Source organism: Ptychodera flava, chromosome 8, assembly GCF_041260155.1.
Source record: "Ptychodera flava strain L36383 chromosome 8, AS_Pfla_20210202, whole genome shotgun sequence".
NCBI lineage: Eukaryota > Metazoa > Hemichordata > Enteropneusta > Ptychoderidae > Ptychodera > Ptychodera flava.
The window spans coordinates 36080693-36106367 of NC_091935.1; the positions used below are offsets into that span (position 1 = coordinate 36080693).

Sequence of the window (25675 nt, forward strand, 5' to 3'; positions counted from 1 at the left end):
TGTTGTTGTAGAATAGAGAGCCATTCACGTGTCTGTCAGTATGTGAGTATTTCCACATCATGGTCTTCAAAGTACGATGGAATCGTTCCACAACACTGGCTTTTTTATCACTAAACATGTGAAACCAGTGAATGCCCGACTACTCCAGCCATTTCTGTATTTTCCGGTTAGTAAATTCCCGCCCCTCATCTGTCTGAAGTTTGTAGGGTTGCCTCCCACTTTTCTTAATTATGTGTTGTAGTGCCTCCAGAGTGTCATCTGCCGTTTTTTACTGTATTGGCCTGGCCCATGCATATTTACTGAGTACATCAATTACTGTTAGCATGTAGCGAATGTTGTTATTCTTTTTGCGAACGAGACGGGCATCTCCACAAGATCTGTTTCCCACTGGGCGTCTATCGATGATACAAAGATGCGCCGTCCACCACCACTTCGACTGTGAGGGACCGGTTTATGTAGATTATAAGTTAGCTGAGTTTGCAACCAGTCCTGCACCTCTTTCTTGGTCACTTTCAATCCGGCAGCACGCGCTGCCTCATGTAATTTTTGTACACCTCCGATACCAGTTCTCGGGTTGTAATATAGTTCTCTTAGAGTGCCTTCGGCGGAGCCTTTGGCCTTCGGGTTCCTTCGGCAGAGCGTTCCATGATTGTACATCATACGGTTGCCGTAAATGAAATACTAGTTTACTGAATGGTGTATTTTTCAATTGTCTGACTAGGTCCGAGGCCTCCCGTTCTGACACCTCCATTCCATATTCTTTTATAATAGTCTTGTTGACTGTCTTGCTTGGTGTGTAAAAAAGTACTAACATCTGTATGTTTTCCCTGAAGGGTTTACTGATACTAGTATATTGTTGGGTCAGAACCCAGACAGATAATCCGTCGTGTCTTGAGCTGAAACCAAGTTTGACTAAAACGTCACTGCGCTTCTTCATATCTTTGGACGAGGCGCAGTCATCTAGGATTATGAGTGTTCGTACCGGCCCATTCCTTATGTACTAAGGCTAGTGTATCATCCACAGCATCAAGTCCGACCTAAAACACAAATACATTATCATCCATGAAAATGAATTTTTAATTATACGTTTTGTTGTTCATGAATGTTGGACAAATGAATACTACATATTCAAATTTCCCTAGGTACGGTCCGGTGAGGAGATTCATTACATACTCCATTTTGCCAGAATTTGTCGGTCCAGTTACAATCATGTTGAATGGTGGGGTCGCGTACAGTTTATCTATATACTGTACATAAATGTAATGAATATGACTAAAGATAATAAACCGATTTTGCCAAATTCGTGAATGGGAACCGCGCTAGCAGTTTTTGCAACAGCAGCGATTGCTGTGTTAGGCGGTGATCCGAAGCGTTCCCCTAGTGGAGCCCCCTTTAGGAATGGTTCCGAAGGCGAAGGCGGCTCGTCCTGCCACTTCACAGCATCCTCGTTCCCATCCATCTCATGTTTAGCACTTTCTCGGCTTTCTGTATTTACATCTCCATTTACCCTGAAGACCATAGATTCTGTTGCATATTGCAATTCATTATTATAACCTGTGATTGCTGGGCCCGAAAGGATTACCATTTTAGACGGCAAGAGAAGTAATTGGGCGAAACGGCCATATCAAGTTTGACACCAGTATTCATTATTGTGTCTTGATATCGCCTATAACTGATTACTTTGTCGGTACTACGAATTTCATCTTCAAGGAGAACGCCGAATTCTTTTCGACTTGCTCTGCACTGCCAGTATTGCCCATATGGTACTACAAATGTTCGCATGTGCGCCGAGTGTGCAATATACATATGCTTCAAGGCTTTCATTAAGGCGGGCGAGACCGGCCTTTGTTAATCCCCTCAGGGGACCCGAGTCTCCCTTCAGAGGGATGTATCTATTGCATTGCCCCTCCGATCCATCATTTCTGAAGAAATAATACTGTGATCTGTCTTTGTCGGGTAGTACATGGCTTTTCTTTCAAAAAATGGTATGTGTGTAATAAACGCCTCCGTCGGCGGAGAGGAAAAGTTATGACCATTGTATACAGCGCCAGGCTGCCGAGCGGGGCCGCGATTAGTGTAATATTCGTAACCATAACCAAGACCTGAGTTCTGCGACTTCCCTTGGCGATATCGAAAGTTTGACTTCGTGGGGCTTATATTTCCAAATTCGGTACAGAGAAGTTCATATTTCACGAGATTGTATGGATTGTCGCCGGCTTTGAAGACCCCTCCAGTATCGTCTGGAAGTGCAACCTCCATTTCATGAAGGATGCGACGTACTGTAAATACATGAAAATGACAGAATGAAAGTATTTGCGGCGGAAATTTGCTGTCCAAGAGATGGGCGAATGATATACCACAACCAGTAGTGCTGCACCATACGGCGAAATTTAATTGCTGGTCCCAGTATTTCATGTGCGGACCGCCCAACCACACATTACTTTCTTTGGCTGTTCAATGAGTGATAACATTATCTTTGAATATATCCCGCAGATGAAAACTAAATTTATCTGTCGGCGTTACATATATTTCTAAGTCCATGAGAATAGGTTTTATGTCGTTCGGTTTAGGAGGAATATCAGTATGCTGTAATATCAGTATATGTTTTTTATTCAGTTGAAAAGCAACCGGGAATGCGTCTTTACTTATGATTATATGTGTTTCTATTTCCAGATAGATTTTAATGGAGGAGAATTTTCATATTCATTATCTACTACCGTATTTTACCTTCGGAATCCCTATCGGAACGGTCCTGACATTCCAAACTGTGTTAATACTGTATTTTAGGTTCAGGTTTAAACGGATTTTTTATTTTTACTAAGAATGGATAACATATTGCATACCATGGAAAATTTAATAAAGTCGTCGGCAGCAGTGAATACATCGACAGTGCCTTCGGAACGAGCACCGACTGCAGCATCGGATGCCCGATCCATAATAGAGATGAAGCGTGAAAAAATACTCTGTGTCATCGCAAGTGGTCAAAGCAAGTTATTTTTTGGTATGGAGATTTCAGTTGGAGACGTAGAAAAATGGGAGATGAAACGGTGATTAAAGCCTTTAAAGTCTATGAAGCGAAATACAGTTCTCTTATAAGTGATACCGTCACTCAAAGTTTCATAGACCTAGGAGCCTGCGCAATCAGTCAGGTAGTTCCAATCGATGACCGAGAAAACTATGCCACTGATCTTAAAAAGGATTTTATTCTAAACAGTGAAATAAAACAATTATCAGGATGGATAGCATACACGTGGGGCCCCATACTTGCTCTAGTTTCCAACGATTTAATTACGGGTAACCATGTAGATTTTAAAAAAATCGGGTTTAATAGAATACCCGAAATAAATTGATTCAACTTTGCCACCGACCCCGCAAACAAAAACAGCTCCATCAACTCTGATGGCTACGCCGCAGCACAACATAGAGAAAATTACATTACTTACAAAGCATCCAGGGAGAGTGGCTGCAGGGAAGAGATTAGCAGAATGGAACAGACAGAACAAGAAGAAGAAGCAGTGCCAACCCTTACCAAATTATTTGGCCTTTGGTTGCACCCAGGGTGTACTTCAAAGGCACCACAATCACACCATATTGCATTTTATACACCTTATACACATATCAAAGACACCATATCAAAAGTGGGTAGTTGGGAGTGTATACACAATCCCCCCAAACAGACCGTTGTAGCTGAGTCCACCCCTAATACACATCAGCACAAAGGATCATGGAAACACCCACCCAAAACACACCAATACATGACTTTCACTGCCATTTCACTTTAATGATAACCATCCCCATCACACCTACTTTTTTCTGAAATGGTATACACCCCAAACACACCAAAACTGGATTCTCTTTGTAATTCACTGTGTCTGACAACAAGTGACTTATAGTGGCTATATAGTGACCGATAGTATTGTTGCCACTTTTAGTCACAAAATGTATTTATCAAAAAGTACTGGTCTGATAGCTTTGAAATTTGGTAATAATAATAATAATAATAATAACAAGGCAGTATTGCTGAAGGCAATGAGTACTTGGGCCGAGATAGAGTAATTTTGAGGACAATATATACTACTATTCAAATATGGTCTTGAATTTCCTCCTGTCAATTAGGCATTTGATTAACTGGTTATTAAACGAAGCAATCGCATGACAACGGCAAAATATGTCTAGCAACTTTTGTGGAGTTTGAGGCAGGGGTTCTTTATTTATAGTGAAATTGCTTAAACTCCTTAAATATTCAAATTACAGCAAATTTCTTTTGTTCTCGATGGTAGATGTCTAATATTTAGATGGGCATATTTAGATTTCTACCCTAAAGTTATCCCTATATACCAAAAATCGGACATCTAGCTCTATTGGCTTGCTCAGAATTAGATATGTGAATATTAATGAGGTACAATATGTGGTGTCATAAGGTGTCCCATCATACCAAATATGAAGGGTGTAGCACTTGTGGTTACTGAGTTGTGGACAAATATATATATTTGAGGTCAAAGGTCATTGAGGTCACATGACATTTTGTCAAAATAATTGTATTGCTAAGTTATTCCTATATACCAAAAATCAGACCTCTAGCTCTATTGGCTCGCTCAAAATTAGATATGCGCATAATTAATAAGGTACAATATGTGGTGTCGTTAGGTGTCTTATAATACCAAATATGAAGGATGTAGCACTTGTGGTTACTGAGTTGTGGACAAATATATATATATATTTGAGGTCAAAGGTCATTGAGGTCACGTCACATTTTGTCATAATAATTGTATTGCTAAGTTATTCCTATATACCAAAAATCAGACCTCTAGCTCTATTGGCTCGCTCAAAATAAGATATGCGCATAATTAATGAGGTACAATATATGGTGTCATAAGGTGTCCTATCATACCAAATATGAAGGGTGTAGCACTTGTGGTTACTGAGTTGTGGACAAATATGTATATTTGAGGTCAAAGGTCATTGAGGTCACGTGACGTTTTGTCAAACAAATTATATTGTTAACTTATCCCTATATACCAAAAATCAGACCTCTAGCTCTATTGGCTCGCTCAAAATTAGATATGCGCATAATTAATGAGGTACAATATGTGGCGTCATAAGGTGTCCCATCATACCAAATATGAAAGGTTTAGCACTTGTGGTTACTGAGTTATGGACAATAATGTATATTTGAGGTCAAAGGTCACCAAGGTCACATGATATTTTGTCAAAATGTCTGAGATATCTGCGTGAACTGATGGACTCACGGACGGATATGACCCAATCTATAAGCCCCCTGGACTTTATCCGTGGGGACAAAAAAATGTGTCACTGCATCCTTTAGGCAATATGAATATGATGAGAAACTAAACTTTCATTTTTCTTGGCCTTATACATGAAAGTCTATGGAGAACTGCCTTATACATGGGAGTCTATGGAGGTGTAAACTAAAAAGTCCTCTAACACGGCCAAATTCGATCGCATTGTGAAACAAATCGACATGCATCTGTATGGGGTTGGGTACTATTCTTGTGCAAAGTTTGAAAGAAATTGACCAGGGCATGTCTGAGATATCTGCGTGAACGGACGGACGGACGGACTGACATGACCAAACCTATAACTCCCCCAGGACTTCGTCCGTGGGCACTAAAAACAACGCAACAGTTATTACAGCTACACCGGCGGTAGGTTCATATCCAGAGCCCCGTACAGTCTGCCGCCGTCGCTTGAAAACAATCTCATAAACCTGGCCATATGGGCAACTGTGTATGAGCAGCTGGATACTTGACTTCCCGGAGAAGGCGAGCTGTCACGTTCAAGCTCAGGATTATTGTCGATCAAATTTCAGTAAATTTACCTTACCTAGATGAAATTTTGTCTATAGGCTGAAATTTCGCCGAAGTTTGACAAAATTGCATCGATTTTTCAGGTTCATATCCGACATTTTTGAGTATTGAGTGCAGACAGAAATAAGTTTTGAGGCAACATGGCTGCGACCCCATGTTGACCCCTAGCCCTGCGTACGATGCTATGTGCTACAGCTAACACACAGCATCGTACGCAGGGCTAGCGAGAGAGTTGCCGACATCGACGGTTATTTACGAGAAGTGAATAAAAGACTGTCATTTTTGGAAGCGATCGAGTAGCTGAGGTAGGCTGGGATACAACTTGGGCCCAAGAACGCTGAATTTCGGCAGTAATTTGGCTTTTTACGTCAAGTCCCAAAATGGATTTGAAGTCACCGACCCTACGTACGCGTACGGGTCTTTGCAGGGCTGTGGTGAGCGGGGCGATTAGCTGTAGCGGAACACACAGCATCGTATGCAGAGCTAGTTGACCCCAAGTGAAAATGTGTTCGCGATCAAATCTTCCTATATTTTTTTCAGAATTTTCGACAAAATCATTGCTTCTTACATCTTTTGTAAAATATAAAATATTAAAATAAAAATGCGATGTGCCATGTCTCCAGATTTCTAAAATATCGTTCGTTGACCGTTCGACGGAATACTCATTTCGCAAACTGTTGTGACGCAGTTGAAATTCAATACTGACCGCCAAATAATCTTAATGAGACGAGATCATTCCAGACATCCTCCAAATTATCCAACCATTCGCGTTAGAGTTCAGCTCGCTTAGAGGATCATAACATTCTTCGGCCTTCGTTTAGATCGACCCTAATCTCTCCCATTTAGGAAATAAATACACAAGCTACCTTGACAAAACTTCGTGCACCATCCAGGACCAAACACACTACAAATCTGTCTTGACGTCATCATCTCCTTACATGGTAATCGGCATACCGTATTTTTTAGCAAAGGAGACACAGAATACGTCGGAGTATTCAGTTTCAAAACGTATTACATTGTGTGATGTTGTCAAAAAAAGGTAATGTTACTGCAGTGGTATAAATTACAAAACACAAAAGTTCAAATCAGTTTATTTTGGACTGGCTTTACCCAACATTTCGTATTGTTTCTTACGCCAGATTTGACCACGTGCTTACTGGCGACCCCTTTACATGCAAATTTTGTGTCAAATGGTGTGTTCTCCTGGAAAAACAAACGTACGATTTCTATATGAAGGAGGCGAAATTTGCCCTCAAAACTCGAAACCACCCCTTTATGGGGTGTACCTAGCTATTTTGAACGAGCTTCTCGAATCTGCAGCTCTATTTCGAAATGATGGTCTGGTTTTCTCAGCTCAAGGATAAGTGTTCTCCATCGCTGTGGGCATTACTATTCTCAACTGGGGGTACAGTTTCCAGTCGTAATGTTTTTCATTGTGTCCGGGATATAAAACCTTTCCTTTTCACAATTTTACTTCGATTAACACTAGTCCACATCTTGTCAGCGATTAAACATGTTTCAAGTTTATATGTTAAATTCTGGTCTCGAGCCCTCTTGTTCGACCAAACTGAAATTACCCCTCCCACTTTGGCTCGTCCAGTGGATGTAGCAAGGGTCGTGCCATCGCCTAGGAAACGGAGGGTGCATTAATTGTTGCATTTCGATGCACATTTTGATTATATTCAGAAGATTTTGTGGCAAAAACTCAGATAGAGAAGCATTAATATTCACATCTCACTTATTCAAGACTGGCTGAGAGCAGCACTTCCATTCAGTTAACATCATTACGCCATTTATTATGCCAAGAAAGATGAAGCCAAGACATTTTGCCCTCCCTGGTCTCAGCCAGGAATGGTTATACCTTACAGAGTTTTTTCCCACGGAATGAAAACAAATGTACTTGGGCTGAGGCCCAAGTACAATAATAATAATAATATTGGGTTCTTATATAGCGCACATATCCACAAGTACATGTGCTCAAGGCGCTTTACAATTATTATTACCCCTGGTCACTGGACCTTATATGATACCACTCAACTCCCTGGGGAGCAAACTACAGCTCGCATCAAAGGGTCCTCAGGCTCCGATGATGATGATGTTGTTGTTTTTATTATTGTTGTTGTTGTTGTTGTTGATAGTATTTGCAGAAAAGAACAAAGTATGTGCTGCGAAATTCAATACAGCCTAACTATACATGTGCGTTGCAGCCTAAACTATGCGTTGCAAATTCAATACAGCCTAACTATACATGTGCGTTGCAAATTCAATACAGCCTAACTATACATGTGCGTTGTTGCCTAACTATACATGTGCGTTGCAAATTCAATACAGCCTAACATTACCCAAGGGTTGTCACTTCATTGCCACACACTTTTTTTCAATCGCCAAAAATGCACCTAGCAAGCATCGAAATCGGTAAAATTCGACGTAGGGTCAAAGCACATTAGTCCTTCTCAATCATACTCAGACATTTTTACTTCTTGCCGATGAAAAGTCGACAAATCGGCAGGTTTTTCAATGCATCTAGTCGTCTCTTGATTCCAGATTTAAAAGGCCCCGCGAAAGATCTAGTCACGTGGGCGCATTTCAAATCAAACCAATAGCAGAGCTGGATGGGCCCAGCGTGAAAACCCGGCAGTAACGTAAGTTTCTTATGTCTTTTGAAGACTATGGGTGACACTGTCTGCGTTCGTCTGCGTATGAAATTCTGGTAACTTTAACAGTTCCAGTTCACCCATAGCAAGAGAACGTTCTTTCCAAAGACGTGAGAAACTTACGTTACTGCTGGGTTTTCACGTCGGGCCCATTCGTTCAGTACGTGCTCTGCTATTGGTTCAATTGAAATGCGCCCACGTGACTAGATCTTTCGCGGGGCCTTTTAAATCTGCGGGGCCTTTTAAATCTGGAATCAAGAGACGACTAGATGCATTGAAAAACCTGCCGATTTGTCGACTTTTCATCGGCAAGAAGTAAAAATGTCTGAGTATGATTGAGAAGGACTAATGTGCTTTGACCCTACGTCGAATTTTACCGATTTCGATGCTTGCTAGGTGCATTTTTGGCGATTGAAAAAAGTGTGTGGCAATGAAGTGACAACCCTTGGGTAATGTTAGGCTGTATTGAATTTGCAACGCACATGTATAGTTAGGCAACAACGCACATGTATAGTTAGGCTGTATTGAATTTGCAACGCACATGTATAGTTAGGCTGTATTGAATTTGCAACGCATAGTTTAGGCTGCAACGCACATGTATAGTTAGGCTGTATTGAATTTCGCAGCGCATACTTTGTTCTTTTCTGCAAATACTATCAACAACAACAACAACAATAATAATAAAAATTAAAGCTGCAAGCAGCGTTGGCGGGGCCCAAGCGATTAACCTGGTTTCCAAATCTTCCACTGATTATATTATGTGCAAAATTTTAGCTTGAAGACAGTCAAGTTCTTGTAAAGAAGAATTTTGAACATCATCTCACATTTATCTGTTCCATGCAAATACAACATGGCGGCAAAAACATGTGAGCGATCTAATTGCCTTTCACAAACCTGAAAGAGCTCTCACTAAGAATGACAAAAGTGGAATTTCAGTTCCATCAGTGTTTTGGTTCAGGAGAAGAAGATTTGTAGAGATAAATTGCGATTTTCAAGAAATCAAATATGGCGTCTTAAACTGAGCACGGTGACCTACCAAAAATTTGTTTCAAAAGTACAAGACATATATGATTTAGATACTACTCAAAATTTACAATACGGGAAGGTTAAAATATTCCATCAAATAAATGTATTAATCTCTGAAATTTTTGGCGTAATAATTGCAAATTTGGTTAAAAAATAAATAATTAGTCATATATTTTTTCATTTCATCTTTACTGTTTAAAGTTTTACTTTTGTATAATGTTTTGACAAAACTGTGAAAATTTAGAAAATCAAGCACAGTGACCCCCTCTTTTTTCTTTATATATTTGATTATTCTCATATGCTAGAATGCAAAAATTTTCATGTGTTCTTCCTTGTGTTGCTTTCTGGCCTGATCTTGTTTAGGTAATGTTTTACTGTCATGAGACACAAACTCTTCTTCAACTACAATGTATATCGGAGTCAGAGCTATCTCTGTCACTGCTCACGTATATACTACAGTAGCAGGGCGGTATCTGATAGTGACAGTTGCCCATAGGAAGAAGTTGTATTAACTTTGATAATTTTGACACTATTTTTGTTCAGTTTATCATACAACTGCGTTCTTGCCTGATCTGGCCTGATCTTGTTTAGGTAATGTTTTACTGTCATGAGACACAAACTCTTCTTCAACTACAATGTATATCGGAGTCAGAGCTATCTCTGTCACTGCTCACGTATATACTACAGTAGCAGGGCGGTATCTGATAGTGACAGTTGCCCATAGGAAGAAGTTGTATTAACTTAATTTTGACACTATTTTTGTTCAGTTTATCATAAAACTGCGTTCTTGTTCTACTCTCTACAGCATGTTGAACTGTCCAGTATTCAGCTTGCTAGCAAAGCCTGTGTATGTGTACCACGTATCAGTGCTGACAACTGACTGTCAGTCTGGACTCTAATCAAACTATCACCTAAATACATATTTATATATACAGGTTTTGTCGACAAACTGAACATTGTGTGTTTGAGCATGCTGTAGGGAGACAGCAGGAAACTGTAGTTGATATATTAGATAGATTGCAAAAATCATCAACGGTTGCAGCTTCTGCCCTGTTACTAGGCTCAAGTTAGATTTTTTTACGACAATCACACATGTTTAGATTTTTTCGAGATATAAGTCATGGAATGTGACAAATGGTTCTAGATTCTGTTAAATTATTACTAACATAACAACATTTGAATGACATAAAAATGGTATTCACTTCATTAGATTACCTACAAAAAAACTTGGAATCGGAAAATGTAAAACATAAAAGGGAACCAATAAATTTTCAAGTGCCCCCTGCAGGTAGAGCAAAATTTTCAAGTCCCCCTCTACTACCCCCAAAATTTTCGATTTCCCCTTCCTGAATGAATACCTCCAGCCCCCCCCCCCCCACCTTTTTTTGTGAACGCAGCCTTTGTAAAAAACCTGCAATCGCTATCACTGCTGGACTGTACATATCGCACTATAACGGCACGAAACCTGTTTCAGCATACCAGTTTTTCAAACGAATTATACGTAGATATCCATTTTCATAGCAGTTCAAAAGTAAAATACTCAAAGACTTGACAAATTTGTGCATGTTAGACTTTCGATACATTTGCTTTACGCTTGAATTTAGCATGGAGCTTTGGTAGCTCCATGAATTTAGCAAGCGATGCTCGGACAGCGCACAGCGTATCGATGACACTTGGGTCAGGGGTCATCACCAAAAAAGTCAGTGCGTATCCACGGCCAGGTTGAATCATGCCACGGATCGCGGAAATCACGGATCATAAATCCAAATGTTCATGTCTATTACTTAAACAGAACCCTAAATATAAAACACATAATGTTTTGATATGGAGAAACATCTTTTTGTTTCACTGACGATCAAGTTAAATGCTCAAATATCGCGACAAGACTTGCGGATTTGCACAATATGAATGCGGAAGTACGTTGACTGTACTCGGCGGACGAGCGGGCGCCTTCTCTGAAAATCTGTTTCCGATATAACGTCACAATAGCTGAAAAATCTTGCGAATTCATCTTCAAGGAAGCCATTCACACAAGTTTCTAACATCAGTAAGGATATTTGCTTATTGGCAGCTATACACCATCAACATTTTCGCCGTTCAGGAGTGCCTTACTCGCTCTACCTTGTTAAAAAAGCCGTATGCTTTGGCCGTTTAAATTTACCCATGGAGATCGCCATTGTGAATCTCGCCGCAGAGACTCAAGTTAACCACAGACCGTTGCCGGGAACAAACACACCTGAACGCAGGGCTACTTTTGCACTAATAAACTTCACAAATTAAGGAAGTACATGTTTACTGAGTGTTCCCACTGTAATAAGTTGTGCAAACAATTCTTCTGAACAGCTACACTATCAACTGAAATGGTCACACCTATTTAGACCTAGAACTATGGCAAGAGCGTCCAGCTTTGAATAGCAATTTTACCGACAGGCTGTGAGTGAGCAGCCATTTTAAACCTAGTTTCCTTCCCAACTGACAACAATCAATAAACTATTTGTAGTTGGTAATTGCGGCCGCCTGCTAGCCGCATCGTAGACTGTGATTTGTGAATATTTTAGTGGGGTGAAGGCGATGTGAGACACCTGAGTGTGGTGAACGCGATAGGCGGGGTGAGTGCTATATAATATCCCGGAATCCCGAGGACACCGCGACATTGCACTTTGATATGATATCCGATATTTACGGCTATTAGACTATACAATACCGAAGTTAGATTGGCTCGACTAGATCTATAAGATGGTGAAATCTCCAATCTATATCGGATATTCACCCTCGATTTGACAGAATCTAGTATCGCCTGGTATCGAAGTTACAGTCGGTCCTTCGCAGTCGGGTTTGTAAGGTAAGGTGATGAAATGTCCGAATATATATATATATATATATATATATATATATATATATATATATATATATATATATATATATATATATATATATATATATATATATATATATATATATATATATGATATTTACCCGCGATTTGACAGAATCTAGTATCGCTTAGTATCGAAGTTAGAGTCAGTCCTTGGAAGTCGGATTTGTGAAAACCTGTAAGGTGGTGAAATCTCCGATATATATGTCGGATATTTACCCGCGATTTGACAGAATCTGGTATCGTCTAGTATCGAAGCTAGAGTCAGTCCTGGGAAGTCGGGTTTGACAAGAAGTGTAAGGTGGTGAAATGTCCGATATACATATCGGATATTTACCCGCGATTTGACAGAATCTGGTATCGTTAAGTATCGAAGCTAGAGTCAGTCCTTGGAAGTCGGGTTTGACAAGAAGTGTAAGGTGGTGAAATCTCCGATATATATCGAACATTTACTGGCGATTTGAGAAAATCTAGTATCGTCTAGTAACGAAGCTAGAGTCAGTCCTTGGAAGTCGGGTTCGACCAGAACTGCATGTAAGGTGGTGTATTCTTCGATATATATCGGACATTTACCCGCGATTTGAGAAAATCTAGTATCGTCTATTATAGAAGCTAGAGTCAGTCCTTTGAAGTCGGGTTTGGCAAAACCTGTAATGTGGTGAAATCTCCGATATATACCGGATATTTACCCGCGATTTAACAGAAAGTATATAGTCTAGTATCGAAGCTAGAGTCAGTCATTGAAAGTCGGGTTTGACCAAACTGTAAGGTAGTGCAATCTCCGATATCGGATATTTACCCTCGATTTGACAGAATCCAGTATCGTTCAGTATCGAATTTACAGTCAGTCCTTGGAAGTCGGGTTTGACCAGAACTGCAAGGTGGTGTATTCTTCGATATATATCGGATATTTACCCGGGATTTGACAGAATCTAGTATCGTCTAGTATCAATATTGGAGTCCCCAAATCGCTGATAAATATCTGGTAAATATCGGCAATTTCACAGACCTTGTGTGCCGAGGCACAGGGCAAGTCATTCTAGTATTGTGTGCTATTTATATTAGAGTCCCCAAATTCCCGATAAACATGCAGTAAATATATCGACGATTTCACAGATCTGGCGTACCGATGCATAGGGCAAGTCATTCTACTATTGTCTAGTATCGATATTAGAGTCCCCGAATCGCTGATAAATAAAGGGTACATTTTGGCGGTCACAGACCGGGCGTGCAATGGCACACAGCAATTACAGTGAAGTTAGATCAAGCTGCAGAACTTTATTAAACAAGGTGTTGTTTTAATAGATGTGTATCAGCGATTTTTATGACATTTACAGCTGGGCTTGATGTGGTCTTGTTTACATTTTTAATCAGGTACATGCTCTCAGTTACACAACACACCAGGGCCACTCCATGCATGTCAGATAGAGAAACATAAACAAATCACCACACCTTGCAATGTCATGTATCTTTCTTTTTTATTAGTGATGAACAAGTGAGCGTGTATTGAGACAACTACATATAAATTACCCAAATAGCTTCATTTATGATCCTTGACACTCACATATCAGCTGTGCGTAGACCCCAGTAATTGTGCCCTGGCGGGACCTTGTCTCTTATTCAGTCAATCACAGCAGTCGGCCACCCCTTAAAGCTAGTGGCACACTCCTCTAAGTACTTCCGTGGCAGTATACTCGACAAAGTCACCCGGCGTACAAAGCTGGTCGCCAAAGTTGCCTTAAACAGGCGCCGATATTAGGGTTCGTGTGACTGCTAGCTGAATTTGACAGCGGGCATTGCAGTCTGTTGTGCCGTCTTTGACTTTCAAGTGTACAATATAACATACATCACTGATCGATCTTCTGACTGACGAGGTTTTACACTGCAGCCTTATGCACATTGTGGCGACTTAACCGATCCAAATGCCTTTCGCAAACTTGAAATTGCTCGCACTAAGAAAGATATGAGTAAAATTTCAGGTGAATCTGTGTGTTGGTTTTTGAGAAGAAGAGTTTTAATGATGAAATTGCGATTGTCGCTATATCCAATATGGCAAACAAACCACTTGACCGACCCCAACGCCTTTCACAAACTTGAAAGTGCTCACACTAAGGGTGACAGAAGTAAAATTTCAGTTGGATCGGTGCGTTGGTTCTGGAAAGAATAGTTTTAAAGATGAAATTGCAATTTTTCACAAAATCCAATATAGCGGCCAAAGCACATGACCGATCCAAATGCCTTTCGAAAATGTAAAAGAACTGCCACTAGGGATAATGAGTGTAAAATTTTAGTTCAATCTGTACATTTGTTCTGGAGAAGAAGATTGCTAAGGATTAAACTGCGATGTACATAAAATCCAATATGGCGGCCAAATACGTGACTGATCAAAATGTTTTTCTGAAACTTAAAAGGACTACCACTAAGGAAATAAATGTGAAATTTTAGTTCAATTGGTGTATTTGTTCTGGAGGAGAAGATTTTTAAAAATTGCATTACGATTTCACAAATTCAATATGGCGGCCAAACCACGTGACCGATCGAAATGTTTTTTGCAAACTTGAAAGAGATCACCCTAAGGATGACTTGAGTAAAATTTGAGCTTAATCGGTGTTTTGGTTCTAGAGAAGAAGATTTTTAAAGATTAAATTACGATTTTTGCAAAATCCAATATGGCGGCCAAACCACGTGACCGATCCAAACGCCTTTTGCAAACTTGAAAGAGATCACACTTAAGATGATATATGTGAAATTTTAGTTGAATCGGTGAATTTGTTCTGGAGAAGAAGATTTTTAGAGATTAAATTGTGATTTCACAAAATCAAATATGGCGACCAAACCACGTGACCGATCAAAATGATTTTTGCAAACTTGAAAGAGATCGTTCAAAGGATAACATGAGTAAAATTTGAGCTTAATCGGTGTTTTGGTTCTGGAGAAGAAGATTTTTAAAGATTAAATGAGTATTTTAGAAAATTCAATATGGCGGCCAAGGTCACGTGACCGCATGCGATTTTATGTGCAAATTATGAAGACCTTAGGTCATGCTTGCTATACAAAAAAATTCAAATCGACTAGACCCCTAGGTCTTCTGGAGAAGCCATCTTTAGGTTTTTGGAAAATCCAATATGGTCGCCAGGTCACGTGACCAATCAAAATTTCAAGGGTCAGGTGCACGAGTACTAATTAACACCTACTAGCTCTGCAAATTTGAGAAGTTTTCATTCAGCCGTTTAAGAGATCTAGGTCGACAAAGAATCGGCAGAAGAAGAAGAAGAAAAAGAGGAAGAAGAGGAAGTAGTAGAACTTGAGCAATAACAATAGGGTCCCAGCCGGTCGGCTTGGGCCCCTAATAACAACATCATCATCATCGGAGCCTGAGGACCCTTTGCTCACATGTGCAGCCAATAAGCGCAGCAGAGGTAAACACACACATAACAACCACTGTCCTACCAGGTACCCATCACTCCTGGGTGGGGAGAAGCAAAGAGGAATAAAGTGCCTTGCTCAAGGACACAACACCATGGCCATGCTGGGGCTCGAACTCACCATCCTGTGATTGTGAGTCCACTGCTCTAGCCACTTACCCATGATGCCTCCAAATGTTTTTTATTCAGTTGAAAAGCAACCGGGAATGCGTCTTTACTAATGATTATGTGTCTTTCTATTTAACGATAGATTTTAATGGAGGAGATACAGGTTTCTACTGATGAACTTAGTAATATATATTGAGTTTTGATGATAGCTGTAATTTCTATTTTTGGGGGGCAATTTTTGCCTTATTTGGTGAAAAAATGTGTATTTCCGAAACTACTCATCTGATAGCTCTGAAATTTGGTATACAGGTTTCAAGGAGTTATTTTAATATGATATAGTGAAATTATGATGAAATGTGCAATTTCGGTATTTTTGGAGCAATTTTGGCCATTTATGGTCAAAAAATTATATTCTCAAAAAGCACTTGTCTGATAGCTTTGATTGACATGTTCTTAGGGATGATCTTAGTGTGATATGTTCAAATTATACTAAAATCTTCAATTATGTATTTTTGCAGCTATTTTTGCCATTTTATCTCAGGCCATCCTAAAATGAGGTATCAAAGATTTCCACCTTCATCAACACATTTGTCACAAATAGCTATTCTCTACATAACACAGAGGAGCTATATTGGCTGTTAGGTTGCTTGTTTGTGTATTTACGATATTGCCTTTTATTACAACTATTGTTTTGAAAATACCATTTACAGAAATACATTATAGCTTGATCAACCTTTTACAGAAATACAAAGTAGCTTGAACAACCATTTCAGGAAAAACAAAGTAGCTTGTCACTTGTGACTACATGGTTTACATGGACTTTTTCGAAATATAATATACTACACAGTCTATCTGTGTTGAAATACGGTTACTTTATATTGATAAACAGTAAGTGTTTTCCTTTGTTCCATGGGTATTATTAGAATATCCTCACCCCTTCTCTTGATCTAATATTGTTGTCAAGCAAACAGGTACTTTAGAAGGCAAAATGGCCCAGTAAATTAATGTAAGATACATGAATCTGGGGTCTCTAGATGACAGTCTAGGTTTAAAGTCATAAGTGTAGGGCATCATGAAATTTTCATAGCAAATTTAAGTGGGTTTTTGATCAAAACTCAAATTTGCCGTGGAATTATCTTGATAAGACACCCCAAACACACCTGATGCAAACACCTCCAATACACCTGAAAAGGCACCCAAAAGACACCTAAAGTGCCAATTCAAGGTGTTTCAGCTGCACCCAAAAGACAGCTGTACTCTTTAAGTGGGTGCCTTTTAGGTGCACCTGAACCACACCTATGAACACACCTAAAATACACTCCAAAAAGGCACCCAAAAGGCACCAAAGGTGGCAAATTCAAGTTAGTTTTTGGTGTGTTGGAAGGTGTATTTAGAGTGCACCTACATGCCACCTGGTTATGCTCACTGAGGTGTGTTTCAGGTGCACCCAATTTTGGTAAGGGAAGCAATAGTGCAGCGTCAAGCGATATCGGTGACGGCAAAATCTCACTCGGTGGCTAAAATTAGGGGGAGCGGCTGCTTCTGCAGTTGCTACAAAAGATCTCCTTGAACAGTAAAATATTATTCCTGCAGAACCTTATACTTTGTAATGTTTATAGAGACAATTAACCAACAACCTGGCTGCAGCTGTAGGAATCACAGTTCTCGGTGCTGTATTTAATGCAATGGCTTTATCTTTCTTGTGTGTGGTATCATATTGGACTTTGCACAACAAATCATAAAGACCCTTTTCACTGATCCCTGTGCTGTTTTAGGCCATTCCATATCTGTGAGTACATGTTTTGTAGTTAGGAAGTCTATAGGGGTATTAATCACTATCAATAGGCCATAGCTCTCTTATTAAAGCCATGCATCCAAATCAATTACAGCTAATGGTTAGACTGTACTTGTTGGCAAGAGACGCATTGTTAATCTTAAATCTAGTATTCACAGGAGATATTATTATCGGTCAAAAGTTTAGCGGGTATGGTGGGGCTCTGATGGAAGAACAAATTAGACATGATAAGGCATTAGAAAAATTTGAACATGATCGTGCCGTCTGGTCAGAAAAAAGATTACTCCAGGCTGATTAGGAAAGAGAAAATCAGGCTAAAGATATGCATGCTGTGGCCGAATTAAGAGATAAAGATGCAGAAATCCTCGAAGAAGCGGCGGCGCATTCCGAAGGGCAAGCCAACTCTGCATCAGCGCCAGTTCAATTCTCAAATTATTGTCAACCCAGTCCCAAGCAAAAAATATTAAATGATCTATATTGCTGTGGAATTGGTCATAGGATGGTTAATATGATGTTCCGATAGGGTGCTACAGCAATTTGATACAAAATCTAGTTGGCCAGTTATTGAAATTGACTATATTTCCGACGAGATCTGTTATCCAAATAAACATTGAACTCATCCATCCTGAGCCCTTTCTCAATGGCATGGTGATAGTAGAGTTGCCACTTTTTAAGTCATAGGTGACCTTTTTGCTTATTTCTTTTGTATCTCGGACAGGAAGTTTTTGTAAACAGTCCGAGGTTTTTCCTTGTATGTATTCACCCGAGCCGCTTGTAACGTAAATTCCAGTCACATCGACGGTATCTGATGAACTATGTATTCGGTGACTGTTATAAAATCCACTTGTTTTGGACTCATGTTACTTTTTGTCACGGGGTTGTCCTCTGGACTATCTGAAAAGCCGACAAGGTTGGCGAAGCTACCTGTGGCATTAAAATAAACTTTAACATTTTTAGCCAGTGTTAGATAAACGCGGCTTGTCGCCAGACTTTTTTCAAAATTAATTTTTGGCTGCATCCCGATTGCTTTATTGAGGGTATCAATATTGTTGTTACCTGGACGAATTGCTTTAGTCTTCTTCGGTTGGTCACCTTCTTGATATTTTAGTACATTATTCGCCGATGTTATGTTATGCCTTGAATTATAGAGTCCGCACTCTGGCAGTCTTATTTAGTAAACTGTGCTGTGTCAATGCAAGGATTAAAATTAACAGTAACGGGTTCGCCCGTTTTGCTTTCAATCCAAATGATCATCCTTGAGTGATGTATATTATTATAAGGTATGTATTAAAATTTTCACTGTTTATACTACAATAATGTCAGAGCCTGGTAGGTGTAATTTACGGACAAAATCTTGAGCTACAAGATCTGAGTGGTGTTAAAGTTAACAATAATACTAAGATCGCAGGTAACCCTAATAAGGATTACGTCCTTTGATACAAAGTTCGCGAAAAAGTTTATTTTAGCCACTGCCTCTGTACAAAACATGAAAACTCTGTAGAGTTTTCCGAACTGAAAGATGTAGATGAAAGTATAGACACTACAAAGGCTGCACATGATCCTACTCCCTTTGCTCTGACATTGGATGGACTTAGTCAGAAATTTAGACCGTATAATGTGCCACGTAACATCGTAGAAATATTTGATAGTGAAATTGCAGGTAGGGTGAGTGAACCGCCGGGGACTTCAAGTGTGTTTTATTTTGACAGTAATGTTAATAAATATAAGTTGCGAGATTCTCGCCATTGGCTTACGCCTAAGAACCCATACACCATTTTACTCGGTATACCAATTCACCTCAAAATAAGTTCACATACAACAATAATAAAGTCAGATAATAAATGCGAAGGAGGATAAACTTGGGCAACAATTAATGTTCATATACAGCTAGCGGAGTTCCAGTAAGATCATTTTGGGACACAACTTTGCAGAAACTGGGCCTGAAAAGTATCGGTGAGGAGACAGCTGAATTACCTTTACAGACAGCCAATCAACAGATGACTGATAATATGAAAATGCTTCAGCATGGTACAGTCCTCATTAGATTTGTAAAGCTAGCTACAGGAGGCGAGTTTGATGATTTGGTTGGATTTTACGCTATGAAAACAGATAACAGAACATCTTGTAATATTATCATAAGTATCGATAAAGATCATAATGATATAAATATTGAATATGTTTTGTTTGTGGGAATAGAGTAGAGAACGACTCCCGAACTACGTTTGTACTTAAAGACAAGAGTGTAAACACTTTAGATATCAGTGTTATTCACTTGAAGCATCTCATTTTATTTGAACTAATGGTTGTCTGGCACATTTAAAGTTCAGAGGAAATTTCTAAAATTTTATCCATCTCGTGAGCAAACGTTCCAAAGGTGAAATGAAAGTTCAGAAAAAAAATTCGTGAAAGCCATAGAATGTCAGACCTCCGTCATGACATCACAGGCTGCTAAGCAACACTTATTGCAAAAGCAGTATTGCGCAACACAGACTCCGTAGGTCTACAGAATTCTGAAGACACTCCATAGTGTTCCGAAGGGGACTCCGTAGGGATAATAAATAAAAATTATATATGTTTACATCACAGCTAGAAGAGCTAGAATGTGACTCCGTAGGGATGTACCATTCTTTTGCAGGCAGATTTTTATACTTACATCACAGCCAGAAGAGCTAGAATGTATAGTCCGCTCCGTGACTCGGTAGGGGAAAATGACAAAATGGCCTCTGTTGTAATACTTATTCGCATGAATGTTGCAGGGGCTGGAGGCCACTGGGCAGGGGCTGGAGGGTTTTCCCCAGTGGCCTCGCTTTTACTTCAAATTCACTATGGCCACAGGAGGGCGGTAGACTTATGAAAAGGGTCTATACCCAACGTGAATACATTCCCCCACTGAGTCATATATAGGTCACTCTGACTCCGTAGGGACTTGCACAATGCACTGGCTATAACTCACTGCCAATGTTTGCTTGCTCAATCCGCTACGCGCAAGCCATTTATGTGTCAATGACCATTGCTATGTATGCGTGGCTACAGGGAGGGGGATTGTCCCTCCCCTCCCTGTAGCTATTTTCGAATAAAATGGGGAAAAATATTATCACAAATAACACATAAGTCTTACTACTTCCATCGATTCTATTACTTCTATGTGTACTGCTGTTGTGTAGAGTGAGACAAAGATCACTGTCCATCTCTTGGCTTCAGATGTGCGGGCTCTGGTTTTGTGGGAAGCTACAGCCCAGGGGCCGTCGCAATTCGTCCATGACAACGTTGGTGAATGGTGGGTAAGTCGAGGGTAGGTCGGCCATGAGTTGAGTGAGTGGTTTTGCTCTTAGTCTTCTACATATTGCACATTGTGTAATATACTTATTACCATGTCATGTACACCCATGATGATATAGCCATTTGCTCTGATGTTCGACACGGTGAGTTGTCTGCCTTGATGTTGTACTTGTCGATGTACATGATCAATGATCAGTCGTGAAATGTGGTTGTCCTGTGGGAGGATGGGGTGCCGGCCGCAGTGGTTGAGGTCAGACCGGCGAAGTCTTCCTCTAACAGGGATGAGTCCTTTTTCATCAATGAATGGGTTCGTCTGGTTTATGGGGTTTCTGTGGTTTGTTGTTGTCAGTGCCTGCTGACTTTGCTGCAGATAGTATCTCATATTCTTTATGAAACACCTTTTACTGTACTGAGCGCAGGATAACGGTTTCTGCTTGTGCCATCATTTCAATTTTCATTCTTCTAGAGACTTTTCTTTCTCCCTTTTGTTTGTCTTTCCTGGTCATTTTCTTTGTCTGATTTTGCCTATTAAGTTAGTAATACTTCTCTTCAAGGATTTCCATGATGAGAATCGTTGAAATCGGTGAGCACCTAAGTCGTCTTGTTCTACTTCTTTTGTTGATGTGTTGAGGACAGTAAGTTGTTTGTTGACCTCAGGGTCTTCGTCGCTCACTGTGTAATTGTGTTCTGTTTCTTTGTGGTTGTCTTGCTCGTCTCGTTGCCACTGGAATGCTGATCCTGATATCCAGGTAGTTGAGTTGAGTTTTGGGGCTGGCACGCTGCGTGATGCGATGTCAGCTGGATTTTTATGTGTAGACACATGTCGCCACTGGTGTGGTGATGAAATGTTGTGGATCTTTTCTACTCTGCTCGCTACGTATTTGTGGAAACGTTTCGAGCTGTTGTTGTTTTCTCTGTCCGTGTGATGGCACTGTCGATGTTCAGGCCGATTTCTGATGAGCTCTTCTGTGCAAGTTCTGTCGCTAGGACGGCTGCACACAGTTCTAGGCGAGGTATGGAGACTGCATGAGTCGGGTTTACTTTTGCTTTGCCAAGTATGAATGATACATTGACGTTGTCTTCATGGTTGATCAACCGCAAGTACGCTACAGCACCTATGGCTACATTGCTTGCGTCAGAGAAAATGTGACACGTACTCAGTTTTCTTGATGGGTCCGAAGGTGGGTGGAGCGTAGCATTGCCGTAGCTGTACCTTTATGATGTAGTTGAGGTTGTTGCACCAGCGTGTTCATCTGGGCAAGTATTTCTCTGGTAATGGTTCATCGCAGCCAAGGTTAGATGAGTTGCGTCCTTTAGTTCCTGTCATGAGGCCTCGTTGTATTAGTTTACCTTCTATGGAAACCAGTGCGAGTATACCGAGTGGATCGTATATTGAGTTGATGATCGCCAGTACTCCCTGCCATGAGGATGGCTTCTCCTTCAAGTCTACTCTGAATGTGAATGCATCTGCCTCTGAAGACCACCTGACCCCTAATGACCTCTGTGTCGGTAAGGTGTCTTGGTTGAAATCCAAACTCTGTAGATCTTTGGCTTGTACTTTGTTTGGTAGTGTGGTCATGACCTCTTTGTCATTAGAAACAATCTTGTGAAAGTTGACGTTTATGGTCGTTAGCAAGTCACTTGTTCTGTTGATGAGACTGATAGTTTTCTTTGCATCTGGTGCTGAGGTTAGTTCGTCGTCGACGTAAAAGTTCTTGTCTATGAACTCTTTCACGTCTTCTCCATATGTAGATACGCCGTCTTCAGCGATCTTTCTCAGTCCGAAGGTAGCAATAGCTGGTGAGGAGACATCGCCAAACAGGTAAACGTTCATTCTGTACTGAATTACTGGTTTCATGGGGTCGTTGTCTTTTAACCAAAAGAAGCGCAGATAGTTCTGGTGTTCTTTGTTGACGTGGAAACTGTGAAACATTTGTTCTATGTCACTCATTACTGCTGTCTGCTGGCGTCGGAATCATAGCAGGAATTCAAGGAGGCTGTTCATTTTGTCAGGTCCCTGTAGCAATGCGTCGTTCAGGGAGACTCAGTTGTACATACTACTCTGATCTGTTGTTTCTTGGGATGGTAGACACCGAAGTGAGTAAAAATAGGCTGTGAAATTATAACAAGAAAATCGAAAATCAAAATCGAAATCGAAAATCGACTGCACTAATTAAATGCATTTACTACTTTGTTGGCCATTTGAGCAAACCATATGATGTGACTGTTGGTTATATGGGTATTGTTGACCACATCCCATGTTAAAATGCTTTTCGATCATTTCCATTCTATTAGGATAACTAGGATATCTAAGGTCAGAAAGAGTCTTCTTGGAAACCACCAAATCCTTCTATAATGACAACTATACTATGGCGTTTCCTCCCCACAACTCAAGACAATGACTAAAAACTTTACACGATTGATGTCAATTACTTGATTTGAGTGTATTACAAGCTATGTATTGAAGCCTAAAGTTGATTGTGTTTCATTTAAGAAATATATGCAAACGTTTTCCATGTTATCACTACTCACATATGCAAATTCGCCGTCAAGGGAAATGGAGAAACAAAAAATTAACAGAATATTTCTGCAACCTGTATCATATTTTAAACAGCTGATCACGCAATGAAAGCAAAGAGCCCGTATTTTAATGAACGCCCTCCGTGAGTTTATAATGTGATATTTTATGTTGTCTTCTTTTTTGCTCTCTTTTCAACGCTTAAGAACATCAGACAATGAGACCACATACTATTTAGAAGGCAAATTCAACAGGGACATTTTGGGCCATGATGATGTGCTGTGTTATAAGTACTGCCTCCTACCAACAGACAAGTATTCAGAGAAGAAGTTTGAGTACCTTCACAGTAAAAAGCCTCATGGACAAGATACGCTTTTCAGATGGTTGAAATTACCTAATAAAAGTCAAGGTAAGTTAGGATGGTGAACAAAAGCTCGGTGAAAGGGTTTTAAAAGCACCATAAAATACATTTGTATGCCTAATATGACACTCCATTGTGTTGCCCCATTCTTTAAAAAATCTCCATATATCTCTTTGGTTTATTATTCTTTCTCTATACACACAAAAGGTTGCTAGCATTAGAATAAGATTTAGTGCCGCTATACCGTTCATATTTAATGCATATCCATATATGACACACTGCCATACCAGCTTTATATGGTTTCTGTAATTTATATTGATATTTCCATCAATTTGTTCCAAACGTTATTTACAACCTTTCAGTCAAATAGAAATTCAGACAGTCATGTACAACATGGTATAATTTACATTATGGGTATTGCACTTTTTCCATTTCCATAAATTTAACTTCTGTGGTATTTGGCATTCAACAAAATAGCGATACTTTATGAAGGAGAGACTCCTTTTCATTTAAAAAAATGTACAAACTCTTGATGAAACTCTGACTGGAGTCATTTTATGAAGCAACATATTAGTTGGTAAAATATTGTGCGTTAATTTCCACTGGAATCAACGTAATTGTTTGTCCAGGGTTAATTTAAATGGTTACTGGTAAATAGATTCTCATTCCCGAATAAGGCTGTCCAGTGCATTGATGAAAACTATTTCAGACCTTGGAGAGATAAAATGCTGTTTCACAATACCTGGGACTGTGTGTTTTGTGGTAGACTGATCGAGATGATAGTGAATATCTTTACTGTGAGCTTTAAATAAAATACCTAATATGGGCTTATTATCCTGGTCAACAGTAAATTTCGACATATCAGAATTGTTTTTCTAATTTTTTGACTGTGCTGAGACTATAGAATACCACTTAAAGATATTCCTGGTGTTGTGCTCCCCTGTGAATTACTTAAAGCCCCCACTCAATTATCAGATTTATCTTATATCAATATTATTTACTTGATAAAATATTCAATGGAAAACAAAAGAATGACAAACTGTTAATGGGCTGTTCACTCATTCGCTAATGCGAGAACCAGGGATTGAGAAGGGCGTCTTTAAGCTCATTGAAGAACGTTGCCATGGACATCAAATAGGTGTCCAACATATTTGAAGCCCAATTCAAAAAGATTATGGTGGAAAATACTTTTCTCGCCCACTAAGATATGCATCGGTTTAAGTAATGAACCTCCGTTACTGGAGGGGATGTCACCATTTTCCATGTGTTTGAAGCATATTGCAGAGAATGATTCATAAAAACAGGCAAAGATTTGTTATTGAAATTTGAGCGCAGCACAAGTTCAATATCACCTATACGTTGACATTGCATGGCGAAACCACTGTCAAGGTTGTACAACAGAATTATCCCAAAAGCGAGCCTTGACAATTACGAATATATCAGGCATGCCTAGACCTCCATCTTGTATGTTCCTAATAACAGTTTTCCTGGCAACTCTATAAGAGCCGTTCCAAAGAATCTTAGATAGGAGGGTGTTAAATTCTTTGACATATTTACCATGATTGTCAGTGAGATTTAGGACGTACAGGACTTGAGAGATTCCCAGTGCTTTCATAATTTGAACTTTTCCGAGTAAGGTCAGACCCCTCATTTTCCAAAGGTTAAGAGAAGCTTGTAACTTGGCCAAAGGACAGATAACGTTCATCTCTAAAGCTAAGATTTCGTCATAGGCTAAAAAGATCCCTAGGAGTATTTGGCCATAATAATATTCAGAGGTTTGTCTTTTCGGAACCAGTATTTTCCAAG

The 25675-nt window shown here is 39.7% G+C and overlaps 1 protein-coding gene across 3 annotated transcripts in view; it reads left to right on the plus strand.

The window, feature by feature from the left end:
• LOC139139198 (uncharacterized) overlaps window positions 1–25675 on the plus strand; it is a 120081-nt gene that overhangs the window by 82487 nt on the left and 11919 nt on the right. For all 3 annotated transcript variants that reach the window (XM_070708023.1, XM_070708024.1, XM_070708025.1), the window contains exon 6: window positions 23715–23917. In XM_070708023.1, coding sequence (XP_070564124.1) covers window positions 23715–23917 — 203 coding nt within the window. The remainder of the gene's footprint in view (window positions 1–23714; window positions 23918–25675) is intronic.